This window comes from Oncorhynchus mykiss, chromosome 3, assembly GCF_013265735.2.
Source record: "Oncorhynchus mykiss isolate Arlee chromosome 3, USDA_OmykA_1.1, whole genome shotgun sequence".
Taxonomy (NCBI): Eukaryota; Metazoa; Chordata; class Actinopteri; order Salmoniformes; family Salmonidae; genus Oncorhynchus; species Oncorhynchus mykiss.
In genome coordinates this window covers 39,420,217-39,448,155 of record NC_048567.1, presented here as the reverse complement: position 1 = coordinate 39,448,155, position 27,939 = coordinate 39,420,217, and the positions used below count along the sequence as shown (strand labels likewise).

The following is a 27,939-nucleotide window of genomic DNA, read 5'->3' as shown; positions in this document are numbered from 1 at the left end:
TAGAGAGCATTTGGATGATCCAGAAGAAGATTGGGAGAATGTCAGATGAAACCAAAATATAACTTTTTGGTAAAAACTCAACTCGTCGTGTTTGGAGGACAAAGAATGCTGAGTTGCATCCAAAGAACACCATACCTACTGTGAAGCATGGGGTGGAAACATCATGCTTTGGGGCTGTTTTTCTGCAAAGGGACCAGGACGACTGATCCGTGTAAAGGAAAGAATGAACGGGGCCATGTATCGTGAGATTTTGAGTGAAAAACCTCCTTCCATCAGCAAGGGCATTGAAGATGAAACGTGGCTGGGTCTTTCAACATGACAATGATCCCAAACACACCGCCCGGGCAACGAAGGAGTGGCTTCGTAAGAAGCATTTCAAGGTCCTGGAGTGGCCTAGCCAGTCTCCAGATCTCAACCCATAGAAAATCTTTGGAGGGAGTTGAAAGTCCGTGTTCCCCAGCAACAGCCCCAAAACATCACTGGTCTAGAGGAGATCTGCATGGAGGAATGGGCCAAAATACCAGCAACAGTGTGTGAAAACCTTGTGAAGACTTACAGAAAACGTTTGACCTCTGTCATTGCCAACAAAGGGTATATAACAAAGTATTGATATAAACTTTTGTTATTGACCAAATACTTATTTTCCACCATAATTTGCAAATAAATTCATTAAAAATCCTACAATGGGATTTTCAGGATTTTTTTTCTCATTTTGTCTGTCATAGTTGAAGTGTACCTATGATGAAAATTACAGCCCTCATCCTTTTAAGTGGGAGAACTTGCACATTTGGTGGCTGACTAAATACTTTTTTGTCCCACTGTATGCATTTGTCTGCTGTATTTTCTTTGGGGAGTTTGTCTTACACAGTCTATTGCATTTTAAAGTTGAACACCCACTACAGATACATGCTTTTTTGAGCATCTTTATTAATTCTCTCACTTTAGTCTCCCTTGATCTATACACTAAGTCCTAGAGTTCTCGTTTCTGGACCACACAAGCTTCTAAATTGCATTCTGCTAAGGCACATTGGTGAGCAGGGTGGGATCTTTTTGATATGGGGCCTGTGCGCACAAATGCTTTTGGAGAAAAGGGGGAATACTGAAGCATGGTCGCCATCAGAGGCACATGTTTTTGGCATAGATGGTAAAGCTCTCATTTCTGGACTGCAACATTGTAAGATTATTCCGCCAATAGCTCTTGATATCCAGTGAGCGTCAAAAGTATTGGGACAGAGACCATTTTCTTTTTGTTTTGGCTTTGTACCACAGCACTTTGGATTTGAAATGGTACAATGACTGAGGTTAAAGTGCATCCTGTCAGTTTTAATTTAAAGGTATTTTTTCATCCATATCTATTTAAGTTGATTTTTTATTTTTTTCAACACTTTTTGTACAAAGTCTCCCCAAAAGTATTGGGACAAATTCACTTATGTGTATTAAAGTAGTCTTTTAATTTATTATTTGGTCCCATATTCCTAGCACACAATAATTACATCAAGCTTTTGGATGTAAGTTGTTGGATGCATTTTCTGTTTGTTTGTTTGTCTCAGATTATTTTGTGCCCAATAGAAATGAATGGTAACTTTTATTGTGTAATTTGATTGTAAATAAGAATATCGTATTTTTCTAAACACATTAATGTGGATGCTACCATGATTGCGGATATTCCTGAATGATTTGTGAATAATGATGAGAGAGGAAGTTAGACGCACAACATTACAGCGAACGGGGGGGTTAGCATTATGGGGGGTGGTTATGCTTTCTCACTCATTTTTATTCTGGAATCTCTGTAATCATGGTAGTATCCACATTAATGTAGAAGTGTTTAGATACATATTTAGATGGGTGGAGTTTTTGTTCTCACCTTGCAAGCAAAGCATTTTAGCGTCTGCTGTTTTGACAGCGGAGAGAGAAAAAGTTTAAAAGCAAGTTTGCTGCAATTCTACACTTGCCATGGGTCGGCGAGAAGATTTAGCAGTTTTACAGCTCGTTTCCTGCAATTCTACACATTTTGCCATAGGGTGGCGAGCATGTTGTCAGTTTTTTTTAAATATAATACCAGAGTGAGCGTGACTAACAATCAATGGCCCCCCCCAAGGTCTGTAATTCGACCATGACTACTACAAGTTCAGATAGGCAAGCAGCCAGCTAACTTAACAAATAAATAAAATGGCTGACATGGGCTCTTTGAGTGACTGACATAACAAATTAAAAACTGTTGATGCACAAACAAATTTCCAAATTGCACCTTGTGTATTGTACTATTCTAACTATTAACAATAAGTTGAGACAGCCCAGACGGGAAGGGCCAGAGTCGCTGACTGAGCGAGCGGAGCACTGTTGGGGAAAACCCAAACATGCCATTGGGAGCCTGGGCGGAGTGAAAGAACCCCTGTGTTATTCCCAAATTCCAACAGCCACCTTTAAAAAGAAAAAGGAAACGTTATTACAGCTGCGACTTCGCATTCAGCCTCTTCGCCTCTCCTACCCACCGTGCTGCAGCACCACTCCAACCCCTGTGATAATTTGAGGTTGAGTCCACTTTGACCACTCTTTGTCAAACTTGTCAATTGTTCTGTACAGCAGAGCAGAGGGCTTGGTTTGATTTCGAATGATTCCATGGGTTAGAAGAGAAGCGAGACTGACGTCTCCAGATGGGATGTCAGCGCTAAGAAATTGCTAAAATTGTCAGGTTAAGCTTGTTTCTGGTGCACACCCAGAAATGTTGTGTGGAGGTGCTGACTAATGGCAAATAAACTATTTTTATAGTCGCACACTCCATATATAAACTCCCAGTCATTTATTGGGCAAAACACCAATGTTTCGGCATCACTGTGCCTTCTTCAAGTGGAAGTTTATAGGTTAAGTTCGTTTAACATCCGCACTCAAACATCTCTCCCCGGCTCATGCCTGTCTTCATTAGTCCACCCCACCGCCTGTCAGTGTGTGTGTGTGTGTCTATTACTCCCAAATGAGCAACAGCTGCAGAAGCTCGCCATATAACGTTTGGACTGATGGTTGCTATCAGTTGAGGAGAATAAATAACTCTCATTAAATTAAACCTTTTTCTTTTTATTGGATAGATGGTTTTCCAGGGTAAACTTCTTGAGTTACCCTTCTGTACCTACGGACAAAAGGAACACCTATGTGAGAATGCTGTTCATTGACTACAGCTTAGCGTTCAACACCATAGTGCCCACGAAGCTCATCACTAAGCTAAGGACCCTGGGACTAAACCCTCTACAACTGGATCCTGGACTTCCTGACGGGCCGCCCCCAGGTGGTAAGAGTAGGTAACAACACGTCTGCCACGCTGATCCTTAACACCAGGGCCCAAGCTCCCTGCCATCCAGGACCTATACAATAGGTGGTGTCAGAGGAAAGCCCATAAAAGTGTCTGACTCCAGTCACCACCCTAGCAGTTTTCTCTGCTACCACACGGCAAGCGGTACCGGAGTGCAAAGTCTAGGACCAAAAGGCTCCTCAACAGCTTCTACCCCCAAGCCATAAGGCTTCTGAACAATTTAATATAATCGCCACCGGACAATTTACATGGAATCCCCCCTCTCTTTTGTACTGCTACTCGTTGTTTATTATCTATGCATAGTCACTTCACCCCCACCTACATGTACAAATTACTTCAGTTAACCTCTACCCCCACACACTGACTCGGTACCGGTGCCCCCTGTATATAGCCTCGTTATTCTTATTGTGTTACTTTTTATTATTACTTTTTATTTTAGTCTACTTGGTAAATATTTTCTTAACTCTTCTTGAACTGCGCTGTTGGTTAAGGGCTTGTAAGTAAACATTTCACTGTGAAGTCTACACTTGTTGTATTTGGCGCATGTGACAAATAAAGTTTGATTTGTGTGAAGCAGGGAGGCCTGGGACACCATATGTTCAATTCTATTACTGGGCTGCCCGTTTAAGGGAAGTTAGAGAATGGGTTGCTTACTGTGGAGTTAAAATAGAAAAATACATCTATTTCTTGAGCATTATTCTATATTTTCTGCTGATTCACAAGGCACCTTATTCACTTAAAGATGCGGTAAGTCATGTCATAAGTTAGCAGATTCTCTACATACCAACAACAGCTGCAAATTCCAATAAAACTACATCACATTTTAAAGTCCACTTTCTTTGATTTGTCTAGTGCTGAGCGATTAAGTGCTTGAGGTATTAAAAAAGGATTAAATGTTTTACATGAAATGCATTATGTATTGACAAATGACATGGTAGTCCCACAAAATGTGTAAAAAGTCAAGGGGTGTAAATACTTTTTGAAGGCACTGTAATAAACATTTCGGGACCTTTGTGGACAGAATTCTTACTTTCTCAACTTTTAATTTCCTGCAAACAGAAGTAGGTTTGTTTTTCATATTGTGTAATTATGTGTGGTGTGTGTGTGAACTTTTTTTTACGGTGGTTAGTGTGGGTTTGTGTGTATCTACAGTTTGCTGCTTCACTGTCTAGATATTTTCTGTCAGATGTTACTATGGAATACTGAATTATAATTACAAGCATTTCATAAGTGTCAAATACTTTTATTGACAATTACATGAAGTTGATGCAAAGAGTCAATCTTTGCAGTGTTGACCCTTATTTTTCAAGACCCCTGCAATCCGACCTGGCATGCTGTCAGTTAACTTCTGGGCCACATCCTGACTGATGGCAGCCCATTCTTGCAAAATCAATGCTTGGAGTTTGTCAGAATTTGTGAGTTGTTTTTGTTTGTCTACCCGCCTCTTGAGGATTGACCACAAGTTCTCAGTGGGATTAAGGCCTGGGAGGTTCTTAGCCATGGACCCAAAATATTGATGATTTATTCTCCGAGCCACTTGGAGCACCTTGCCATAAGGCAAAAGTTATACCTATCATGCTGGAAAAGGCATTGTTCCTTACCAAACTGTTCCTGGATGGTTGGGAGAAGTTGCTCTCGGAGGATATGTTGGTACCATTCTTTATTCATGGCTGTGTTCTTAGGAAAAATTGAGTGAGCCACTCCCTTGGCTGAGAAGCAACCCCACACACGAATGGTCTCGGGATGCTTTACTGTTGGCATGACAATGGACTGATGGTAGCGCTCACCTTGTCTTCTCCGGACAAGCTTTTTTCCAGATGCCCCAAACATTCAGAAAGGGGATTCATCAGAGAAAATTACTTTATCCCAGTCCTCAGCAGTCCAATCCCTGTACCTTTTGCAGAATATCAGTCTGTCCCTGATGTTTTTCCTGGAGAGAAGTGGCTTTTTTGCTGCCCTTCTTGACACCAGGCCATCCTCAAAGTCTTCTCCTCACTGTGCGTGCAGATGCACTCACACCTGCCGGCTGCCATTCCTGAGCAAGTTCTGTACTGGTGGTGCCCCGATCCCGCAGCTAAATCAACTTTAGGAGACGGTCCTGGCGCTTGCTGGATTTCTTGTGCGCCATGAACCCTTCTTCACAACAATTGAACCGCTCTCCTTGAAGTTCTTGATGATCCGAAAAATGGTTGATTTAGGTGCAATCTTACTGGCAGCAATATCCTTGCCTGTGAAGCCCCTTTTGTGCAAAGCAATGATGACGGCACGTGTTTCATTGCAGGTAACCATGTTTGACAGAGGAAGAACAATGATTCCATGCACCACCCTCCTTTTGAAGTTTACAGTCTGTTATTCGAACTCAATCAGCATGAGAGGGATCTCCAGCCTTGTCCTCATCAACTCTCGCATTTGTGTTAACGAGAGAATCACTGACATGTCAGTTGGTCCTTTTGTGGCAGGGCTGAAATGCAGTGGAAATGTTTCAGGGGGATTAAGTTCAATTGCATGGCAAAGAAGGACTTTGCTTTTAATTGCAATTCCATCTGATCACTCTTCATAACATTCTGGAGCATACGCAAATTGCCATCATACAAACTGAGGCAACAGACTTTGAAAATTAATATTTGTGTCATTCTCAACTTTTGTCCACAACTGTATAGTGTGTAACAGGATTTTCTCTCCCCCGTCTGTGCCTGTAGGAGCCCCCCTAAAGGTGTGTCCTCAGGGCTACTCATGCTGTACCCTGGAGATGGAGGAAAAGCTGAGCCAGCAGAGCCACTCAGACCTGAAGGCCCCCATCTCCCAGCTCAACTCCAACCTACAGAGCACCTTCAAACAGAGGCACAGCCAATTTGATCGTAAGGGAGAGAACGAGACACATGCCCACACACACACCTTCCTACTGTATCATATACATATATACATTTATATTTACACATACACATATATCATATGTGATCCTCATTTTGACTTGTTTTAAGGACATTACATCAAAGTTGGATCAGCCTGTAGTGTGGTTTTCCACTTTAATTTTGAGTGTGACTCCAAATCCAGACCTCCATGGGTTGATACATTTGATTTCCATTGATAATTTTTGTATGATTTTGTTGTCCGCACATTCAACAATGTAAAGAAAAAAGTATTTAATAAGAATATTTCATTCATTCAGATCTAGGATGTGTTATTTTAGTGTTCCCTTTATTTTTTTGAGCAGTGTATATAACCATCATTCCTGTGTTCCATTGGCACGTTGTGTTAGCTAATTCAAGTTTATCATTTTAAAAGGCTAATTGATCATTCGAAATCCCTTTTGCAATTTTGCTAGCACAGTTGAAAACTGTTGTGCTGAATTAAAAAAGCAATAAAACTGTCCTTCTTTAGACTTGAGTATCTGGAGCATCAGCATTTGTGGGTTTGATTACAGGCTCAAAATGGCCAGAAACAAATACCTTTCTTCTGAAACTCGTCAGTCTATTCTTGTTCTGCGAAGTGAAGGCTTTTCCATACGAGAAATTGCCAAAAAACTGAAGATCTCATACAATGCTCTGTACTACTCCCTTCACAGAACAGCAGCAAACTGGCTCTAACCAGAATAGAAAGAGTGGGAGGCCCCGGTACACTACTGAGCAAGAGGACAAGTACATTAAAGTGTCTAGTTTGAGAAACAGATGCCTCAAGTCCTCAACTGGCAGCTCCATTAAATAGTACCCGCAAAACACCAGTCTCAAAGTCAATAGTGAAGAGGTGACTCCTGGATACTGGCCTTGTAGACAGTTGCAAAAAATAAGCCATATCTCAGACTGGCCAATGAAAGTTAAATATTTCAATGGGCAAAAGAACACAGATACTGGACAGAGGAACTCATGGAGTCTATTTAGTTAGGCATTGCCCACATTATTTTGACATATTCTAGAATGTCAAAATTGTGTGAATGTCAATGCATAATGCCATTTGAGTAGGGCTATATAAACATTTTAAAAACTTAAGGTGGAAATGCATACTTTATTGCATACATTTAGAGTTTTTTTCTATAGGAGATTACAACAATTAAAAATAAAATGTAGGTCCTTAAATTAATGTTAAGTGCTTGAAAAGTCATTGAAAGTACATTCATTTGATTTGTCAATGTCTGTATGATCCCTGTGTAGGCTACTTGCTCAGCCCGCAAATGAAAGATAAAATCACCTTCTATTGAAGTTATGCACGCATCATTCGCTTTCCTTACAGATCTTGACCCAGGGCCAGTATTATATATATATATATATATATATTTATATTTCAGTTGGTGTTGGTCCGATGTGCCGCTGGAAAATGTACCTGAATGTCGAGCCCTGCTGTGCAGTGCGCATAAGGCCTATATGTCTACCACTTTCTGTAGCCATTAGCGATGTTAATAATAGCCTAATCGTTTTCGGGTATATGGAAAGGCAATTGAAAGATATCTACGAAATAGCCTATGCCTACCTGGCATAATCATTATTATTTCCTTCAATCCAGTTGCCATTTCTTTTGAAAACTCCATCACAAGTGTGCTACAGAAAAAACGCTTGCCAAACACAACTGTCTAGTTGGTACACACCTGATTTTTCACAGTCCTTAAAAATGGTGTATTTTAATCGTTGTTGTGGACCCAGAACATCCAATTTAGTTTGTTTCTATTAAAAAATTGATTTTGAGCAGAAACTTGAGAGAACTGGGGGAAGGCAGCCCTCACTGTTACTTTATTTATTTTGTTTGGTATCGTGTAAGTATCAATGCTTTATTTTTATTTTTTTGCAGAAAGAACATATGTGACTCAACACCTGGATTCGGTCTTAGTTGGCAAAATGTGAAATGGTGTTTTTTACATTGGATAAAAGTAGAGACTCAGAGCTACAAAATGGTATGTCATACACTGCATTTGAGGAACAATGGGAATGTAATTCTGCTTTGAAAGTAAACTCACTTTTGAGAAAAAAGGCCTTTGAATGTTTTGGTGTCTAGTGAAGAGCTTTTGTCTACACCGTTTCAGCATCGTTCACACTAGGGATGCACGATATATTGGTGAAAATATTGGAATTGGACGATATTATATAAAAATGTCAAGGCTGACTTGCATACCTACAGTTGAAGTCGGAAGTTTTGGCAAGTCGGTTAGGGCATCTACTTTGTGCATGACACAAGTAATTTTTCCAACAATTGTTTACAGACAGGTTATTTCACCTATAATTCTCTGTATCACAATTCCAGTGGGTCAGAAGTTCACATACACTAAGTGGACTGTGCCTTTAAACAGCTTTAGAAGCTTCTGAGAGGCTAATTGACATCATTTGAGTCAATTGGGGGTGTACCTGTGGATGTATTTCAAAGCCTACCTTCAAACTCAGTGCCTCTTTGCTTGACATCATGGGAAAATCAAAATATATCAGCCAAGACCTCAGAAATAAATTGTAGACCTCCACAAGTGTGGTTCATCCTTGGAAGCAATTTCCAAATGCCTGAATGTACCACGTTCATCTGTACAAACAATAGTACGCAAGTATAAACACCATGGGACCACGCAGCCATCATACCGCTCAGGAAGGAGATGTGTTCTGTCTTCTACAGATGAACATACTTTGGTGCAAAAAGTGCAAATCAATCCCAGAACAACAGCGAAGGACATTGTGAAGATGCTGGAGGAAACGGGTACAAACGTATCTATATCCACAGTAAAACGAGGCCTATATCGACAACCTGAAAGGCCGCTCAGCAAGGAAGAAGCCACTGCTTCATAACCGCCATAAAAAAAGCCAGACTACGGTTTGCAACTGCACATGGGGACAAATATCGTACTTTTAGGAGAAATGTCCTCTGGTCTGATGAAACAAAAATAGAACTGTTTGGCCATAATGACCATCGTTATGTTTGGAGGAAAAAGGGGGAGGCTTGCAAGCCGAAGAACACCATCCCGACCGTGAAGCACAGGGGTGACAGCATCATGTGCTGGGGGAGCGTTGCTGCAGAAGGGACTGGTGCACTTCACAAAATAGATGGCATCATGAGGTGGGAAAATTATGTGGATATATTGAAGCAACATCTCAAGACATCATTCGGGAAGTTAAAGCTAGGTCGCAAATGGGTCTTCCAAATGGACATTGACCCCAAGCATACTTCCAAAGTTGTGGTAAAATGGCTTAAGGATAACAAAGTCAAGGTATTGGAGTGGCCATCACAAAGCCCTGACCTCAATCCCACAAAAAAATGTATGGGAACCTGACTCAGTTACACCAGCTATGTCAGGAGGAATGGGCCAAAATGCACCCAACTTATTGTGGGAAGCTTGTGGAAGACTACCAGAAACGCTTGACCCAAGTTAAACAATTTAAAGGCAATGCTACCAAATTCGAATTGAGTGTATGTGAACTTCTGACCCACTGGGAATGTGATGAAAGAATTAAAAGCTGAAATAAATTATTCTCTCTACTGTTATTCTGACCTTTCACATTCTTAAAATAAATGGGTGATCCTAACTGATTTAAGACAGGGAATATTTACTAGGATTAAATGTCAGGATTTGTGAAGATTGTGAGTTTAAATGTATTTGGCTGAGGTGTATATAAACTTCCGGCTTCAACTGTATATAATGTACATGACGTAATGACGCCATGTAAAAATTTTGCGCTACACATGCAACACAGCATTCCTAACCTAGCCCACAATGTCTGTGTGGGTAGAGCAGTCATGTCACGTATTCATTTGAAAGATTAAGAACATTTCAGCGAGACTACTCAAATGCGAAATCCATTAACAGCAAGATAATGGAATTCATTGCCCTTGACAGTCAACTGTTCTCTTTTTGGTCGAGCACCGGTACACACTACCAGGTGCACTATTTTTCAGGTGTTCCCTTACCGGAGTTATACAGTACTAGCTAGCTAGCTTTAGCTTGTTAGCTAGCTAGCACCAAAACAACCAGCCTGAGAACAATGACCAGTACAAACTGCAGTTATTTACATTATTTTTAGCAATGATTTAGGCATCCTTCTGAGAAAGTATTAGCTCGGGTTGCAATTTGTTGTTCGCCTATTTTTAATTGAACTTCAGTTCATGAAAATAAATAGCTCGCCATCTACTTAACCCTGTTGTCCAAAGCTAACGTTATAAGCAGCCATCTAGCTTCATCTGGCTAGTGAGGCTCAACCGGACCGGGTTATGTGTTGTGAAGCTAGCCACAATAAGGATTAGGCACAATAGTGGAATTTGCAGTTTACCTCTTTGAAAGTGATGCAGAAGGTTACAATTGGTGGAATCACGACATATTTAAACTACATAATGTTAAACAAGGTTGGAACATGAAGCAATGAAATGGGGTATCAGTCTACTTGGTGACACCCACAGAACTGTGAAGAGTTTACGCAAATATTAGCGTTGTAGCTCTTATTCGGTGACTGTGACCGTGTGAAATCACCTCCCCAGTCAGCCTACTGTGTGTATTTACATTCATATTCCACTGTAAAGGATTGGGGATCAATGCAATGGGGTATCAGTCTACTCAATACACAAGCTATTGTCTCCTCAGAGTTATCTGACATCATAACATCCACTCAGTATTGTTTTTCTCCGGGAATAGTGTTCAATACACACAGGTTGACAAATGTGGCTCAATTCACAGTTGTTTCAGAGTCCCGCAATAAGCGCTACGACGCTAATGTTCTCTGGGTGTCACTGAGTACACTGATACCCCATGTCATTGATTCACAAGTGAAATAAGTATGCCCCCAATGAAATTGTGAAGTATAATACCTCCAGTGTGATTTCAACAGATTTGTCAATTTTATAAATTTGTTTTTTGTTGATTTTATATAACAACATTCCAACCTCGTTTAGCATGATCTATTCAATTAAGGCATACTATTTGTATTCATTTGCATTACTGTCATTGACATACTTTTAATTTGAAGGCTAACTTGAAAGTCCACTTTTGTGGCTTATCCTTATTGTGGCTAGCTTCACATAGATGTGTCCGACCACCATTAATCAACTAAGAACTGTCTTATAAATTAGGGTTATTTTAGATGGCTCCTAACTTTATATCTAGCTAACTATAGCTACTGAAATAGGTTGTCGTTTTGCTATGTTTTTGGGGAAGAGCATTGTTTGTATCCATGAGCTAGCTAGCTTTTTTTTATGACAAGCACTGTAGGTGTGCGTGACAACTTTACCAGCATCATAGCATACGTATCAATGAATCGATGTGACATATGAAATACGAGTGATAGTGTAATCAATGTGTAATAAAATAACTACGTCAACAATTAATGACCGCTTTCGATAATTATGTGACGTGCAGTCATATTTAGGTCCTGATTAGTCAACAAGCTTATTTGACACGTCAAATAGTGTTATTTGATGTGTATCTTTTTTGACACGCAAAGACCCAAACGGCGTTCCATAGAAACCCTGGTTGAGAATGACATGACTGAACAAATGAACAACGAAATAGCACAGCCAGTAAGTGAAAGAAATACGTTTTGATTATGTTTTACTGGTAATGGAGACATACGTACATGCCAACAAAGTAACTTTTTGGTCAGTGTGTGTGTGTAACCTTTATTTAACTAGGGAAGTCATGTAAGAACAAATTCTTATTTATGACAGCCTACTCCAGCCAAACCCAGACGACGCTGGGCCAATTGTGCGCTGCCCTATGGGATTCCCAATCACGGCCAGATGTGATACAGCCTGGATTCGAACCAGGGACTGTAGTGACACCTCTTGCACTGAGATGCAGTGCCTTAGACCGCTGTGTTAACTATTTAACTGTACAAGAATGCTTAAAAGGCCGCAAAAAACGTTAAATATCGGTTCTAGTTTTTTTTTTTGGCAAGGAAAATATTGGATATCGGTATTGGCCAAAAATGTCATATCAGTAGTTCACACCCTCTTAGGCTTTAGCCCCACCCATCTTGTTTCGCTCTCGGAGTGCAGACTTGACGCTCTGGCCAATGATTTGTTTACCTCTTGATAACATGAAAACAGCCTAACCAGCTCTGCTGTGGCAACAATTTCATTACGCTGTTTTGCAGACGTTTACTGACACCAGACATATTCAACCGGTGTTGAACACACATTACGTAATGTTAGCTAACGAGCCAGCTAGCTAGCGTTAGCTAGTTAACCTTTCTTGCGCAGGCGTTCCGCTAGCGACCCACCTCGACAATGTCCGGTGAAATTGCAGAGCGCCAAATTCAAAATAAAATAAATGCAATTTTAAACATTCATGATAATACAAGTGTCATACATTATTCTTTAGCTTAGAATCTTGGCAATCTAACCGCATCGTCAGATTTCTAAAAGGCTTTATGGCGAAAGCACAACATTCGATTATCTGAGGTCAGCGTATTATCAAAACAAGCACAGGCGTTACAAAATCCCATATAGTAACAAAATAAGTCACTTACCTTTTGAAGATCTTCCTCTGACCACAATCACACGAGTCCCAGGAACAATGGAATAATGTTGTTTTTGTTCGATAAATTCCTTATTTATATCCCAAATAGTCCGTTTAGTAGACGTCATTGAGTTCAGTAATCCACGCGTTCAGAATACAGACAAAGGAGTTCCAAAAGTTACCAGTAAAATGTGTCTATTTTCAATAGGAAAGGAAAATAACGCAGCTCGCTCCCTCGGTCATGCGCACAATGAAACTCCCTGAGGATAAACAACTATTCCTGTTTTTCAGAATACAAGCCTGAAACATGTATAAAGACTGTTGACATCTAGTGGAAGCCATAGGAACTGCAATTTGGGAGGCGGAAGTCTTTGTTTTCAATAGCTTAACCTTTGAAATGGCTGGCAGGTCAACAGAAAAAAAGCTTGAGTTTTTGCCTGCCAAATCACTTATGTTATACTCACAGACATGTTTTCTATCCAATACCACCATGCATATGCATATTCTAACTTCTGGGCCTGAGTAGCAGGTAGTTTACTTTGGGCACCTCAGTCATCCAAACTTCCGAATACTGCCCCCTATCCCTAACAAGTTTTAAACAACAATGAACAAAGTGCCAACAATGCCTAACATTAGGCTCTAACTAGAAAAGCAAACAGCTCTGGGAAATGAATAATAACGTTCACTAGGGAGCCAACCAGCTACACCCATGAGTTTACAAGGTTATCAACATTCAAAGCAGAATTACTTTCCCCATTGTTCCTCAAATGCAGTGTATGATATACCATTTTGTAGCTCTGAGTCTCTACTTTTATCCAATGTAAAATATTATTGCTTTAAAAGACCAAATCCAGGTGGGGAGTCACATATGGCACTTTGAAATCTGCAATAAATTCATTTTGTACTTTATTTTGACATCTTTATCCTATGCTGTTACAGTAAATATATCCAAATCAATGAAAGGGCATGCTAATTTAAAAGATGGCTTGTCATTATTAGCCTGGTTCTTTATGGAATGCAGGCACGTTATGGGACACAGGCCAGGTCATGATCCATTATAATTGTTTGTATATAAAAATAAAAATAAATGGTGCAACCACAATATGTGCCGGTGCCATGAACTGAAAAGTTTGGTGCCATGAACTGAAAAGGTTGGTGCCATGAACTGAAAAGGTTGGTGCCATGAACTGAAAAGTTTGGTGCCATGAACTGAAAAGTTTGGTGCCATGAACTGAAAAGGTTGGTGCCATGAACTGAAAAGGTTGGTGCCATGAACTGAAAAAGTTGGTGTAGAACCCTGCTCTCGCCTTTTGTCCTTTGTTATGACTCATTGCTAGCACTCTTTCTCCTCCCTTCATTTGTTGTACTGCTGCCCTTTCGCTCTCGTATGTTATTTGTCTGGGTGTGCAGGTTGGCTTGTCTCACAGAACGGTTAGATGTGGGATACCTTTACAAAAGCCATGCTGTGCTATCCTCCACCTGAGCCATTAGACCACTCTCTCACTGGATAGTGACCAGCTCCGGTTGCTCTCTCGCATTATTTCCCCAATTCTCACATTGAGACGACCAGAAGCAGCTATTTCCTATGAACAGATCTGCCAAAGGAAAGGTCTGAGGCTCATTGTATTTACAGTGGCTGAAGGTAATGATGATGTGACAGTGGCTAATGGCTGTCGTTCCCATAGCAACGATTAAAACATTCCCTAACCAGAAACCGTGGATTGATGGCAGCATTCGCGTGAAACTGAAAGCGCGAACCACTGCTTTTAATCAGGGCAAGGTGTCTGGTAACATGACCGAATACAAACAGTGCAGCTATTCCCTCCGCAAGGCTATCAAACAAGCTAAGCGTCAGTACAGAGACAAAGTAGAATCTCAATTCAACGGCTCAGACACAAGAGGTATGTGGCAGGGTCTACAGTCAATCACGGACTACAGGAAGAAATCCAGCCCAGTCACGGACCAGGATGTCTTGCTCCCAGGCAAACTAAATAACTTTTTTGCCCGCTTTGAGGACAATACAGTGCCACTGACACGGCCTGCAACGAAAACATGCGGTCTCTCCTTCACTGCAGCCGAGGTGAGTAAGACATTTAAACGTGTTAACCCTCGCAAGGCTGCAGGCCCAGACGGCATCCCCAGCCGCGCCCTCAGAGCATGCGCAGACCAGCTGGCCGGTGTGTTTACGGACATATTCAATCTATACCAGTCTGCTGTTCCCACATGCTTCAAGAGGGCCACCATTGTTCCTGTTCCCAAGAAAGCTAAGGTAACTGAGCTAAACGACTACCGCCCCGTAGCACTCACTTCCGTCATCATGAAGTGCTTTGAGAGACTAGTCAAGGACCATATCACCTCCACCCTACCTGACACCCTAGACCCACTCCAATTTGCTTACCGTCCAAATAGGTCCACAAACGATGCAATCTCAACCACACTGCACACTGCCCTAACCCATCTGTACAAGAGGAATACCTATGTGAGAATGCTGTTCATTGACTACAGCTCGGCATTCAACACCATAGTACCCTCCAAGCTCGTCATCAAGCTCGAGACCCTGGGTCTCGACCCCGCCCTGTGCAACTGGGTACTGGACTTCCTGACGGGCCGCCCCCAGGTGGTGAGGGTAGGCAACAACATCTCCTCCCCGCTGATCCTCAACACTGGGGCCCCACAAGGGTGCGTTCTGAGCCCTCTCCTGTACTCCCTGTTCACCCATGACTGCGTGGCCACGCACGCCTCCAACTCAATCATCAAGTTTGCGGACGACACAACAGTGGTAGGCTTGATTACCAACAACGACGAGACGGCCTACAGGGAGGAGGTGAGGGCCCTCGGAGTGTGGTGTCAGGAAAATAACCTCACACTCAACGTCAACAAAACTAAGGAGATGATTGTGGACTTCAGGAAACAGCAGAGGGAACACCCCCTATCCACATCGATGGAACAGTAGTGGAGAGGGTAGCAAGTTTTAAGTTCCTCGGCATACACATCACAGACAAACTGAATTGGTCCACTCACACAGACAGCATTGTGAAGAAGGCGCAGCAGCGCCTCTTCAACCTCAGGAGGCTGAAGAAATTCGGCTTGTCACCAAAAGCACTCACAAACTTCTACAGATGCACAATCGAGAGCATCCTGGAGGGCTGTATCACTGCCTGGTACGGCAACTGCTCCGCCCTCAACCGTAAGGCTCTCCAGAGGGTAGTGAGGTCTGCACAACGCATCACCGGGGGCAAACTACCTGCCCTCCAGGACACCTACACCACCCAATGTTACAGAAAGGCCATAAAGATCATCAAGGACATCAACCACCCGAGCCACTGCCTGTTCACCCCGCTATCATCCAGAAGGCGAGGTCAGTACAGGTGCATCAAAGCTGGGACCGAGAGACTGAAAAACAGCTTCTATCTCAAGGCCATCAGACTGTTAAACAGCCACCACTAACATTGAGTGGCTGCTGCCAACACACTGACACTGACTCAACTCCAGCCACTTTAATAATGGGAATTGATGGGAAATGATGTAAATATATCACTAGCCACTTTAACCTGTTAGAGCTCTAGGGGCGCTATTTCATTTTTGGATAAAAAACGTTCCCGTTTTAAGCGCGATATTTTGTCACGAAAAGATGCTCGACTATGCATATTCTTGACAGTTTTGGAAAGAAAACACTCTGAAGTTTCAGAATCTGCAAAGATTTTGTCTGTAAGTGCCCCAGAACTCATTCTACAGGCGAAACCAAGATGATGCATCACCCAGGAATTAGCAGAATTTCTGAAGCTCTGTTTTCCATTCTCTCCTTATATGGCTGTGATTGCGCAACGAATGAGCCTACACTTTCTGTCGTTCGCCCAAGGTCTTAGCAGCATTGTGACGTATTTGTAGGCATATCATTGGAAGATTGACCATAAGAGACTACATTTTCCAAGTGTCCGCCTGGTGTCCTGCGTCGAATTCGGTGCGCAATTGCCAGCTGCTTTCACTTTACCATTTGATTCAGGGGAGAAAGCATGTGTCCAAGAACGATGTATCAATGAAGAGATATGTGAAAAACACCTTGATGATTGATTCTAAACAACGTTTGCCATGTTTTCAGTCGATATTATGGAGTTAATTTGGAAAAAAGTTTGCGTTTTGAGGACTGAATTTATGGATTTTTTTTGGTAGCCAAATGTGATGTATAAAACGGAGCTATTTCTAATACACAAGGAATCTTTTTGGAAAAACTGAGCATCTGCTATCTAACTGAGAGTATCCTCATTGAAAACATCAGAAGTTCTTCAAAGGTAAATGATTTTATTTGAAGGCTTTTATGTTTTTGTTAATGTTGCGTGCTGGATGCTAACGCTAATGCTAACGCTAAATGCTAACGCGAAATGCTAACTCTAGCTAGCTACTTTTACACAAATTATTGTTTTCCTATGGTTGAGAAGCATATTTTGAAAATCTGAGATGACAGTGTTGTTTACAAAAGGCTAAGCTTGAGAGATGGCATATTTATTTCATTTCATTTGCGATTTTCATAAATAGTTAACGTTGTGTTATGCTAATGAGCTTGCTGATAGATTTACACAATCCTGGATACAGGGGTTTTTTCATAGCTAAACGTGACGCAGAAAACGGAGCGATTTGTCCTAAACAAATAATCTTTCAGGAAAAACTGAACATTTGCTATCTTAGAGTCTCCTCATTGAAAACATCTGAAGTTCTTCAAAGGTAAATGATTTTTTTGAATGCTTTTCTGTTTTTTTGTGTAAATGTTGCCAGCTGAATGCTAATGCTAAATGCTACGTTAGCCATCAATACTGTTACACAAATGCTTGTTTTGCAATGGTTGAGAAGCATATTTTGAAAATCTGAGATGACAGTGTTGTTAACAAAAGGCTAAGCTTGAGAGCTAGCATATTTATTTCATTTCATTTGCGATTTTCATGAATAGTTAACGTTGCGTTATGGTAATGAGCTTGAGTCTGTATTCACGAACCCGGATCCGGGATGGGGAGATCAGAAAGGTTAAACAATGCTACCTTATATAATGTTACTTACCCTACATTATTCATCTCATATGCATACGTATACTGTACTCTATATCATCGACTGTATCCTTATGTAATACATGTATCACTAGCCACTTTAACGATGCCACTTTGTTTACATACTCATCTCATATGTATATACTGTACTCGATACCATCTACTGTATCTTGCCTATGCTGCTCTGTACCATCACTAATTTATTTGCAAATTATGGTGGTCACCTACAAACAAGCAAGATTTCTGGCTCTCACAGACCTTTTTTAAGAGGCACCTCTGTCCTCCACCTGTATTAATGGCACCTGTTTGAACTTGTTATCAGTATAAAAGACACCTGTCCACAACCTCAAACAGTCACACTCCAAACTCCACTATTGCCAAGACCAAAGAGCTGTCAAAGGACACCAGAAACAAAATTGTAGACCTGCACCAGGCTGGGAAGACTGAATCTGCAATAGGTAAGCAGCTTGGTTTGAAGAAATCAACTGTGGGAGCAATTATTAGGAAATGGAAGACATACAAGACCACTGATAATCTCCCTCGATCTGGGGTTCCACGCAAGATCTCACCCCGTGGGGTCAAAATGATCACAAGAACGGTGAGCAAAAATCCCAGAACCACACGGGGGGACCTAGTGAATGACCTGCAGAGAGCTGGGACCAAAGTAACAAAGCCTACCATCAGTAACACACTACGCCGCCAGGGACTCAAATCCTGCAGTGCCAGACGTGTCCCCCTGCTTAAGCCAGTACATGTCCAGGCCCTTCTGAAGTTTGCTAGAGAGCAATTGGATGATCCAGAAGAAGATTGGGAGAATGTCATATGGTCAGATGAAACCAAAATATAACTTTTTGGTAAAAACTCAACTTGTCATGTTTGGAGGACAAAGAATGCGGAGTTGCATCCAAAGAACACCATACCTACTGTGAAGCATGGGGGTGGAAACATCATGCTTTGGGGCTGTTTATCTGCAAAGGTACCAGGACGACTGATCCGTGTAAAGGAAAGAATGAATGGGGTCATGTATCGTGAGATTTTGAGTGAAAACCTCCTTCCATCAGCAAGGGCATTGAAGATGAAACTGGGTCTTTCAGCATGACAATGATCCCAAACACACCGCCCGGGCAACGAAGGAGTGGCTTCATAAGACCTGAACCTAATAGAAAATCTTTGGAGGGAGCTGAAAGTCCATGTATGTATGTATGTATGTATGTATGTATGTATGTATGTATGTATATATATATATATATATATATATATATATATATATATATATATATATATATATATATATATATATGTATGTATGTATGCATGTATGCATGTATGTATGTGTGTGTATATATATTTATTACAAGAAAAGGTAAAAAATAACAAATAATTAAAGACCAGCAGTTAAGTAACAGCCGGGAGGTTATATACAGGGGGTACCTGTACAGAGTCCGTGTGCTGTTTTGGGTCACAGGTTAGTCGAGGTAAGTTAGGTAATATGTACATGTAGGTAAAGTTAGTGACTATGTATAGATAATAACCAGAGAGTAGCATCAGCATAAAAGAGTGGGGAGGACAATGCAAATCGTCTGGGTAGCCTTTTGATTAGCTTTTCAGGAGCCTTATGGTTTGGGAAGCTGTAGAAGTTAAGAAGCCTTTTGGACCTAGACTTGGTGTGCCGGTACCGCTTGCCGTACAGTAGCAGAGAGAACAGTCTATGACTTGGGTGGCTGGAGTCTTTGACAGTTTTTAAGGCCTTCCTGTGACACCACCCTGACATAGAGGTCCTGGATGGCTGGAAGCTTCACCCCAGTGATGTACTGGGCCGTACGCACTACCCTCTGTAGTTCCTTGCAGTCGGAGGCTGAGGTGTTGCCATACTACCAGGCAGTGATGCAACTAGTCAGGATGGTCTTGATGGTGCAGCTGTAGAACTTTTTGAGGATCCGAGGACCTATGCCAAATCTTCTGAGGGGAAATAGCAATGAATAGCATTCTCACATAGGTGTTCCTTTTGTCCAGCTGGGAAAGGGCAGTGTGGAGTGCAATAGAGATTGCATCATCTGTGGATCTGTTGGGGCGGTATGCAAATTGGAGCAGGTCTAGGGTTTCTGGGATAATGGTGTTGTGAGCCATGACCAGCCTTTCAAAGCACTAAATGGCTACAGACGTGAGTGTTACGGGTCGGTAGTCATTAAGGCAGGTTACCTTAGTGTTCTTGGGCACAGGGAGTATGGTAGTCTGCTTGAAACATGTAGGTATTACAGACTCAGAAGGTTGATCATGTCAGTGAATACACTTGCCAGTTGGTTAGCGCATGCTCTGCGTACACGTCCTGGTAATCTGTCTGGCCCTGCGGCCTTGTGAATGTTGACCTGTTTAAAGGCCTTACTCAAATTGGCTACAGAGAGCGTGATCACACAGTCGTCCAGAACAGCTGATGCTCTCATTCATGCTTCAGTGTTGCTTACCTCAAAGGAAGCATAGAAATAGCTCGTCTGGTAGGCTCTTGTCACTGGGCAGCTTGCGGCTGTGCTTCTCTTTGTAGTCTGTAATAGTTTGCAATCCCTGCCACATCCGACAAGCGTCGGATACAGTGTAGTACGATTCAATCTTAGTCCTGTATTGATGCTTTGCCTGTTTGATGGTTCTGGTTGGGATATGTACGTACAGTCAGTGTGGGGACGATGTCATCAATTCACTGTGATTAGAAAAATTACATATTTACCTGATTTGTTTCATATTAATAGTTAGCAATTAATACTTAACAAATAGTAGGACATTTCTGTAATGTTTAATTCTGTGTTTCTGTAAAGGGGTGGTTTCCACTCTAGCTTTGTGCATGCAGTTAGTCTGCTATGACTTGATGATAAAAACCTAAATGCTGGCATTCCATAGACCAGATTTGGTGTGTGTGACTGAGATAGAGAGCCTGGAAGAGTTTAGAACAATGCCTCATTTGTCTCATCTTCCTAGCATCTGGGAAACTAAGCCGGGTTGGAAATAAAACAATATCCCGTGCAAATAGCAGGAGATAGACCAAGGTGGCTTATGGGAAGGTTGGAACCAGGCAGACTAAGCGGTTTTAGGTCATATATAACATCTGTTTTTTCATTAAGCACTCGGCAAAACACTTTCGAGTGTGGGGTCGAAGGTTTCGTTATTGCAATAATTCATTATTGCAATGACTGTTTGAAGAAATGACAACATTTCTGTCAGTACTGAATACTGAACATTTTTGGTGACATGGAGGTAATCTGCAACTTCACCTGTTGACCTCTCCTGAAGATCTGGGTAAACTGTGCACAGGGGTCAGAAATTGGGATCTCAGGGTAAACCATGCTTATTATTGAGCAGCTGAACCCGCCTATGATCTGAGAGGTAGCGGTCACAGGTGGATACCAGGTCTCGGACAGAGTACTGAGAGAGGTCGGCTTGGACAATCTATCAGTAAGTGATGAGGGCCACAGCTGAGGTAACTAGCAGGACTGAGTTCAGTTGATCACCGTAGGATTGGTGAGGTTATTGTGGAGTGAAGGACTAGAGCGTGGGTAATCTTGCGAGAGAACTCGGCTTGGTGAAGCTCAAATTATAATGTGTAATATTTGATAAATGAGGTAATCAGGTATGCCCAGGGTTACTATTGATGAAGCCAGTGACTGATGTGGTGTACTACTCCATGTCATTGGAAGAATCCCAGAACACATTCCAGTCTGTGCTAGCAAAACAGTCCTGTAGCTTAGCATCTGCTTCATCTCACCACTTCTTTATTGACAGAGTCACGGGTGATTCCTGCTTTAGTTTTTGCTTGTAAGCAGGAATCAGGAGGATAGAATTCTGGTCAGATTTGCCAAATGGTGGGAGAGCTTTGTACACGTCTCTGTGTATGGAGTAAAAGTGGTCTAGAGTTTTTTTCCCCTCTGGTCGCACATTTAATATGCTGGTAGAAATTAGGTAAAACCGATTTGTTTCCCTGAATTAAAGTCCCCTGCCACTAGGAGCCCGCCTCTGAATGAGCATTTTCCTGTTTGCTTTTGACCGTATACAGCTCATTGAGTGCGGACTTAGTGTCAGCATCAGTTTGTGGTGGTAAATAGACAGCTATGAAAAATATAGATGAAAACTCTCTTGGTAAATAGTGTGGTCTACAGCTTATCATGAGATACTGTACCTCAGGCGAGCAAAACCTCGAGACTTCCTTACTATTAGATTTTGTGCACCAGCTGTTGTTTACAAATATACACAAACCGCCACCCCTTGTCTTAACGGAGGTGGCTGTTTTATCTTGCAGCACAACCTGCCAGCTGTGTGTTATTCAGGTCGTTGTTCAGCATGACTCGGTGAAACATAAGATATTAGTTTTTAATGTCCCATTGGTAGGATATATGTGATCATAATTTGTCTGTTATCCAATGATTGTACGTTGGCTAATAGGACTGATGGTAAAGGAAGATTACCCACTCGCCGTCAGATCCTTACAAGGCACCCCTACCTACTTCCCAGATATCTGTCTCTTTCTCCTGAGAATGACGGGGATGAGGGCCTTGTCGGGTGTCTGAAATTCTTCGCATCTGACTCGTTAAAGATAAAAATCTTCTTCCAGTACGAGGTGAGTAATCGATATCCTGATATCTAGAAGCTCTTTTCGGTCATAAGAGACAGTGGCAGAAACATTATGTACCAAATAAGTTTCAAATAACTTGAAAAAACACCCAACAGCACAATTGGTTAGGAGACCGTAAAACGGCAGCCATCTCCTCTGGCGCCATTGTTAAGTGTGTGTGTGCGTGTATGTGTCCTGGTGACTCCCTTAGAGATAGCATGGAAAATGTCAAGGCTTGGCAGAAGGCACACTGAGAAACTGCAGCGGAAATGACTTTTTGTGTGTACAAGAACAAGGAAGGGGGAGAGAGGAGTTGATACAAAAAGAAAAGAGTGAAAGGGGTGTGTATGCTTGCACACATGTAACAGTGAGAGAGGTTAAGTATTTTGCGTAGAGAGTCTGGAATGCTCATTTTGTTCAGATTAAGAAAGTGGTGAGGCAAGTGAGGGGGTTCGTGGGAGATGGGTGCTGTGTTATTTGGGGGGGGGTGATGGACATTCCTCAGGATGAAGTAGGTTATTGTTCCCTGTCTACTGAAGGTAGCATTATGAAGGAACTGAAAGCATTGGCGTGAGAGAGCGATGTGGGTGTGGAGGGGGGTACAGGTTCCTATATGGAAGAGGAAGGAGAGGAGGGGTGGGCAGTAATCATATTGAAAGAGGAGCAGGGAGAAAGGAAAATGAATGGAATGTGACAACAGAAAATTCCATTGGTGGTCAGCGGCTTGATGGTCTCTTCAGCGGCTTGATGTGGAGAGACATTGAATAGCAGTGTTCTCTCGCTCCCTCTCTCGCCCTCTTGCTCTCTCTCGGGATGTCTCTTACACTCCGTGTCTGTCTCGCTTCTTCTCCCTCTCTGTCTCTCTCGGTCTCACTGCGCTCTCGCTCTGCCATTCTCTCGCTCTGCATCTCTTTCTGCCACTCTGTCTAACTCAATTCAATTTCAATTTAAATGCTTCATTGGCATGGGAAACATATGTTAACATTGCCAAAACAAGTGAAGTAGATAATAAACAAAAGTGAAATAAGCAATAAAATTAACAGTAAACATTACACTCACAAAAGTTCCTAAAGAATAAAGACTTTTCAAATGTCATATTAAGTGCCAATAGTTAAAGTACAAAAGGGATAGTAAATAAACAGAAATATGGGTTGTATTCGCAATGGTGTTCACTGATTTCCCTTTTCTTTTGGCAACAGGTCACAAATCTTGCTGCTGTGATGTCACACTGTGGTTTTTCAACCAATAGATATGGGAGTTTATCAAAACCGGGTTTGTTTTCAAATTCTTTGGATCTGTGTAATCTGAAGGAAATATGTGTCTCTAATATGGTCATACATTTGGCAGGAGGTTAGGAAGTACAGCTCAGTTTCCACCTCATTTTGTGGGCAGTGTGCACATAGCCAGTCTTCTCTTGAGAGCCAGGTCTACCTACAACGGCCTTTCTCAATAGCAAGGCTATGCTCACTGAGTCTGTACAGTCAAAGCTTTCCTTAAGTTTGGGTCAGGTATTCTGCCACTGTATGTATTCTCCCTGTTTAAGGCCAAATAGCATTCTAGTTTGCTCATTTTTCTTGTTAATTACTTGACACATTGGAAATAATTATATTTTTGTTTTCTCATGATTTGATTGGGTCTAATTGTGTTGTTGTCCTGGGGCTCTGTGGGGTCTGTTTGTGTTTGTGAACAGAGCCCCAGGACCAGCTTGCTAAGGGGAGTTTTTTTCCAGGTTCATCTCTCTGTAGGTGATGGCTTTGTTATGGAAGGTTTGTGAACAGAGCCCCAGGACCAGCTTGCTTAGGGGACTTTTCTCCAGGTTCATATCTCTGTAGGTGATGGCTTTGTCTGATCACAGACACGCTGCCAAAAACAATATTGAGGAGACATTCAATCTGGTTGTGGAAATGTACACTACAATGTTAGTTTGTGTATTTATTATGAATCCCCATTTAGCTACTTCCAAAGTAGGGGCTACTCTTCCTGGGGTTCAGCAAAATTAAGGCAATGTGTGAGAATCAGATGAGAGGGAAACATTCAAAGAACCTCTGGAGAACATACAGAATATTCTTTATTTTGATTTCTAACGTTTATGCAGTGTAAGGAGCTGGGATTTATGTATGCTTCACAGGCCCTCAGATAGTATTCATACACCTTGACTTACTCCACATGTTTTTGTTACAGCTTGAATTCAAAATAGCTTAGGTATTTTTTTTCCTCACCCATCTACACACAATACCCCATAATGACAAAGTGAAAACATGTTTTTAGAAAAGTTTGCACATTTTTTGAAAATGAAATACAGAAATATCAAATTTACATAATTACATTTTAGAATCACCTTTGGCAGAAATTACAGCTGTGAGTCAGTTGTCTTGGGTTTGTATGGAACAGCTTTGCACATCTGGATTTAGGGATTTTCTGCCATTCTTCATTGCAGATTTTCTCAAGCTCTGTTAAGTTAGATTGGGAGTGGTGTTGAACAGCAATCTTCGAGTCTTTCCACAGATTTTCAATGGGGATTCCAGTCTGGGCTTTGCCTGGGCCACTCAAGGACATTCACATTCTTGTTCTGAAACCATTCCAGCGTTGCTTTGGCTGTATGCTTGGAGCCATTGTCCTGTTAGAATGTAAATCTTCGACCCCAGTCTCTGGCGTTGAAAAGCATCCCCATAGCATGATGCTGCCACCACCATGCTTCACGCTAGAGATGGTGTTAGATGAGAAATGAGCTGTGCCTGGTTTTCTCAAGACAATTCAGGTCAAATAGTAATATTTTTTCTCTCATCAGACCACAGAAACATTTGCATTAAGTTCTGAGTCTTTCACGTGCCTTTTTGTAAACTCCAGGCGTGCTGTCATGTGGCTTTTTCTCAGAAGTGGTTTGCATCTGGCCACTCTCCCATAAAGCCCTGTCTAGTTGGCAGCCATTCTTCCATCTCAGCCAAGGAGCTCTGTAGTTCTGTCATTGGGTTTTCGGTCACCTCCCTGACCCAGGTCCTTCTTGCCAGGTTGCTCAGAGTCTGGGTAGTTCAATATTTTTTCAATTTCCCAATGATGGAAACCACTGTGCTCTTGGAAACTTTCAACACAATAGAAATTGTTTTATGCCCTTCCAGATATATGCCTCATCACAATTCTATCTGTGAGATCTATTGACAGTTCCTTGGACATGGTATAGCGTCGGCTCTGACATGCACTGTCAACTGTGAGACCTAAATCATGTCCAAACAATTGAATTGGCAACAGGTGGGTTCCCAAGTTTTATTGACATACATTTGCTAAAATGTACACTACTGTTCAAAAGTTTGGGGTCACTTAGAAATGTCCTTGTTTTTGAAAGAAAATCAATTTTTTTGTCCATTTTAAAAGAAAATTTCTCAGAACGAGTAGACTGATGAATTTCAGAAGAAAGGTCTTCTTAAATAGACAAAAAATGGGCTTTTCTTTCAAAAACAAGGACGTTTCTAAAGTGGCCCCAAACCTTTGAACGGTAGTGTATATTAACATGTTTTCACTTCGTCTTCGTTATGGGGTATTGTGTGTACAATGATGAGATTTTGTATTTATTGAATCCAGTTTTAATTCAGGCTTTAATACAACTAAATGTGGATAGGTCAAGGGGTATGAATACTTTCTGAAGGCACTGTATGTTTTTTAAGAGGAACAAATTTTATTAGAATACGTACGTATTTTGAACATCTTTGGCCCAGAAGAAATATGGTATTGACATTAGCCTTTATAAAATCTGCCCCCGTCCACATGTTTTGGAAGATGTACAAAGCGCTCCATTATGCCGCAAATACAATTTCCTGAATAACAAGTCACTTCAATAATAATATTTAATAATAAGAAATCCCTTATCAATATTCTATTAGATCACAAATATAGCCTACCGTTACCACACTCTGATGTTGACATTAAGTTTTAGCTGTGTGCTATCGTTGTCTTCTTCTCTTTCCCGTCTGCAGAATTCTTCCGCGAGTTGCTGGACAATGCGGAGCACTCGCTTAACGACATGTTCGTGCGCACGTACGGCCTGATGTATGTGCATAATGCGGAGCTATTCAAGCACTTTTTCCAGGAGCTGAAGCGCTACTATGTGTCAGGCAGCGGGGCAGTCAACCTGGACTCCATGCTGTCTAACTTCTGGGAAGACCTCCTGGAGAGGATGTTCCGATTGGTCAACGTCCAGTACGAGTTCAGTGACGCCTACATGGAGTGTGTCAGCCGCCACACCGAGCAACTGAAACCGTTTGGTGACGTGCCGCGCAAGCTCCGCCTCCAGCTGACACGGGCCTTTGTCGCGGCGCGCACCTTCACACGTGGCCTGGCGCTCATGCCCGAGGTGGTCAACAAAGTCTCCACGGTAAGTGGAAGAGTAGAGTTGCAAAACGAATGGTAATATACCAAAGTTGCAGAAATGCTTCCTAATTAACATGTAATCTATGGCAATCAATGTGAACTTTGGAAATGTTTTAAAGAAGTATTCATATATAGTATTCATTTTTTATTCATCCATGAGTTTCTAGTGGATAGACCATATGGTTCAAGAAAAAGTTGAATTAAAGAATAAAGCATTTAATCAACAATGACATTATTTTCACTTAACTCTCCAACTCTTCCAACTATTTACTCTTTTCACAACTTCCCCCAGTTTGGCGGCAAAACATAGACAATAAAGACATACAGTTCATTCGGAATATATTCAGACCCCTTGACTTTTTCCACATTTTGTTACGTTACAGCCTTATTCTAAAATTGACTCAATAGTTTTTTCCCCTCATCAATCTACACACACTACCCCATAATGACAAAGCAAAAACAGGTTTTTAGAAATGTTTACAAAAAAAAAATATATAACATTTACATAAGTATTCAGACCCTTTACTTAGTAATTTGTTGAAGCACCTTCGGCAGCGATTACAGCCTCGAGTCTTCTTGGGTATGACGCTACAAGCTTGGCACAACTGTATTTGGCGAGTATTTCCCATTCTTCTGCAGATCCTCTCAAGCTCTGTCATGTTGGATGGGGAGCGTCGCTGCACAGCTATTTTCAGGTTTCTCCAGAGATGTTTGATCGTGTTCAAGTCCGGTGTCTGGTTGGGCCACTCAAGGACATTCAGAAACCTGTCCCGAAGCCACTCCTGCTTTGTCTTGGCTGTGTGCTTAGGGTAGTTGTCCCATTGGAAGGTGAACCTTCGCCCCAGTTTGAGGTCCTGAGCACTGTGGAGCAGGTTTTTATCAAGGATCTATCTGTACTTTGCTCTGTTCATCTTTCCCTCAATCCTGACTAATCTCCTAGTCCCTGCCACTGAAAAACATCCACACAGCATGATGCTGCCACCACCATGCTTCATCGTAGGGATGGTGCCAGGTTTCCTCCAGACGAGATGCATGGCATTCAGGCCAAAGAGTTCCATCTTGGTTTCATCAGACCAGAGAATCTTGTTTCTCATGGTCAGAATCCTTTAGTGGCCTTTTGGCAAACTCCAAGTGGGCTATCATGTGCCTTTTACTGAGGAGTGGCTTCCGTCTAGCCATTCTTCAATAAAGGCCTGATTGGTGGAGTGCTGCAGAGATGGTTGTCCTTCTG

The 27,939-nt window shown here is 41.8% G+C and overlaps 1 protein-coding gene across 3 annotated transcripts in view; it reads left to right on the top strand.

Annotated features, from left to right (window-relative positions):
- Positions 1 to 27,939, top strand: part of LOC110519955 (glypican-4) — a 97,580-nt gene that overhangs the window by 60,656 nt on the left and 8,985 nt on the right. For 2 of the 3 annotated variants that reach the window (XM_021596864.2, XM_021596865.2), the window contains exons 2-3: positions 6,004 to 6,162; positions 26,315 to 26,712. In XM_021596864.2, the coding sequence (XP_021452539.2) occupies positions 6,004 to 6,162; positions 26,315 to 26,712 (557 nt within the window). The remainder of the gene's footprint in view (positions 1 to 6,003; positions 6,163 to 26,314; positions 26,713 to 27,939) is intronic. The other variant, XM_036974071.1, reaches the window with a different exon arrangement.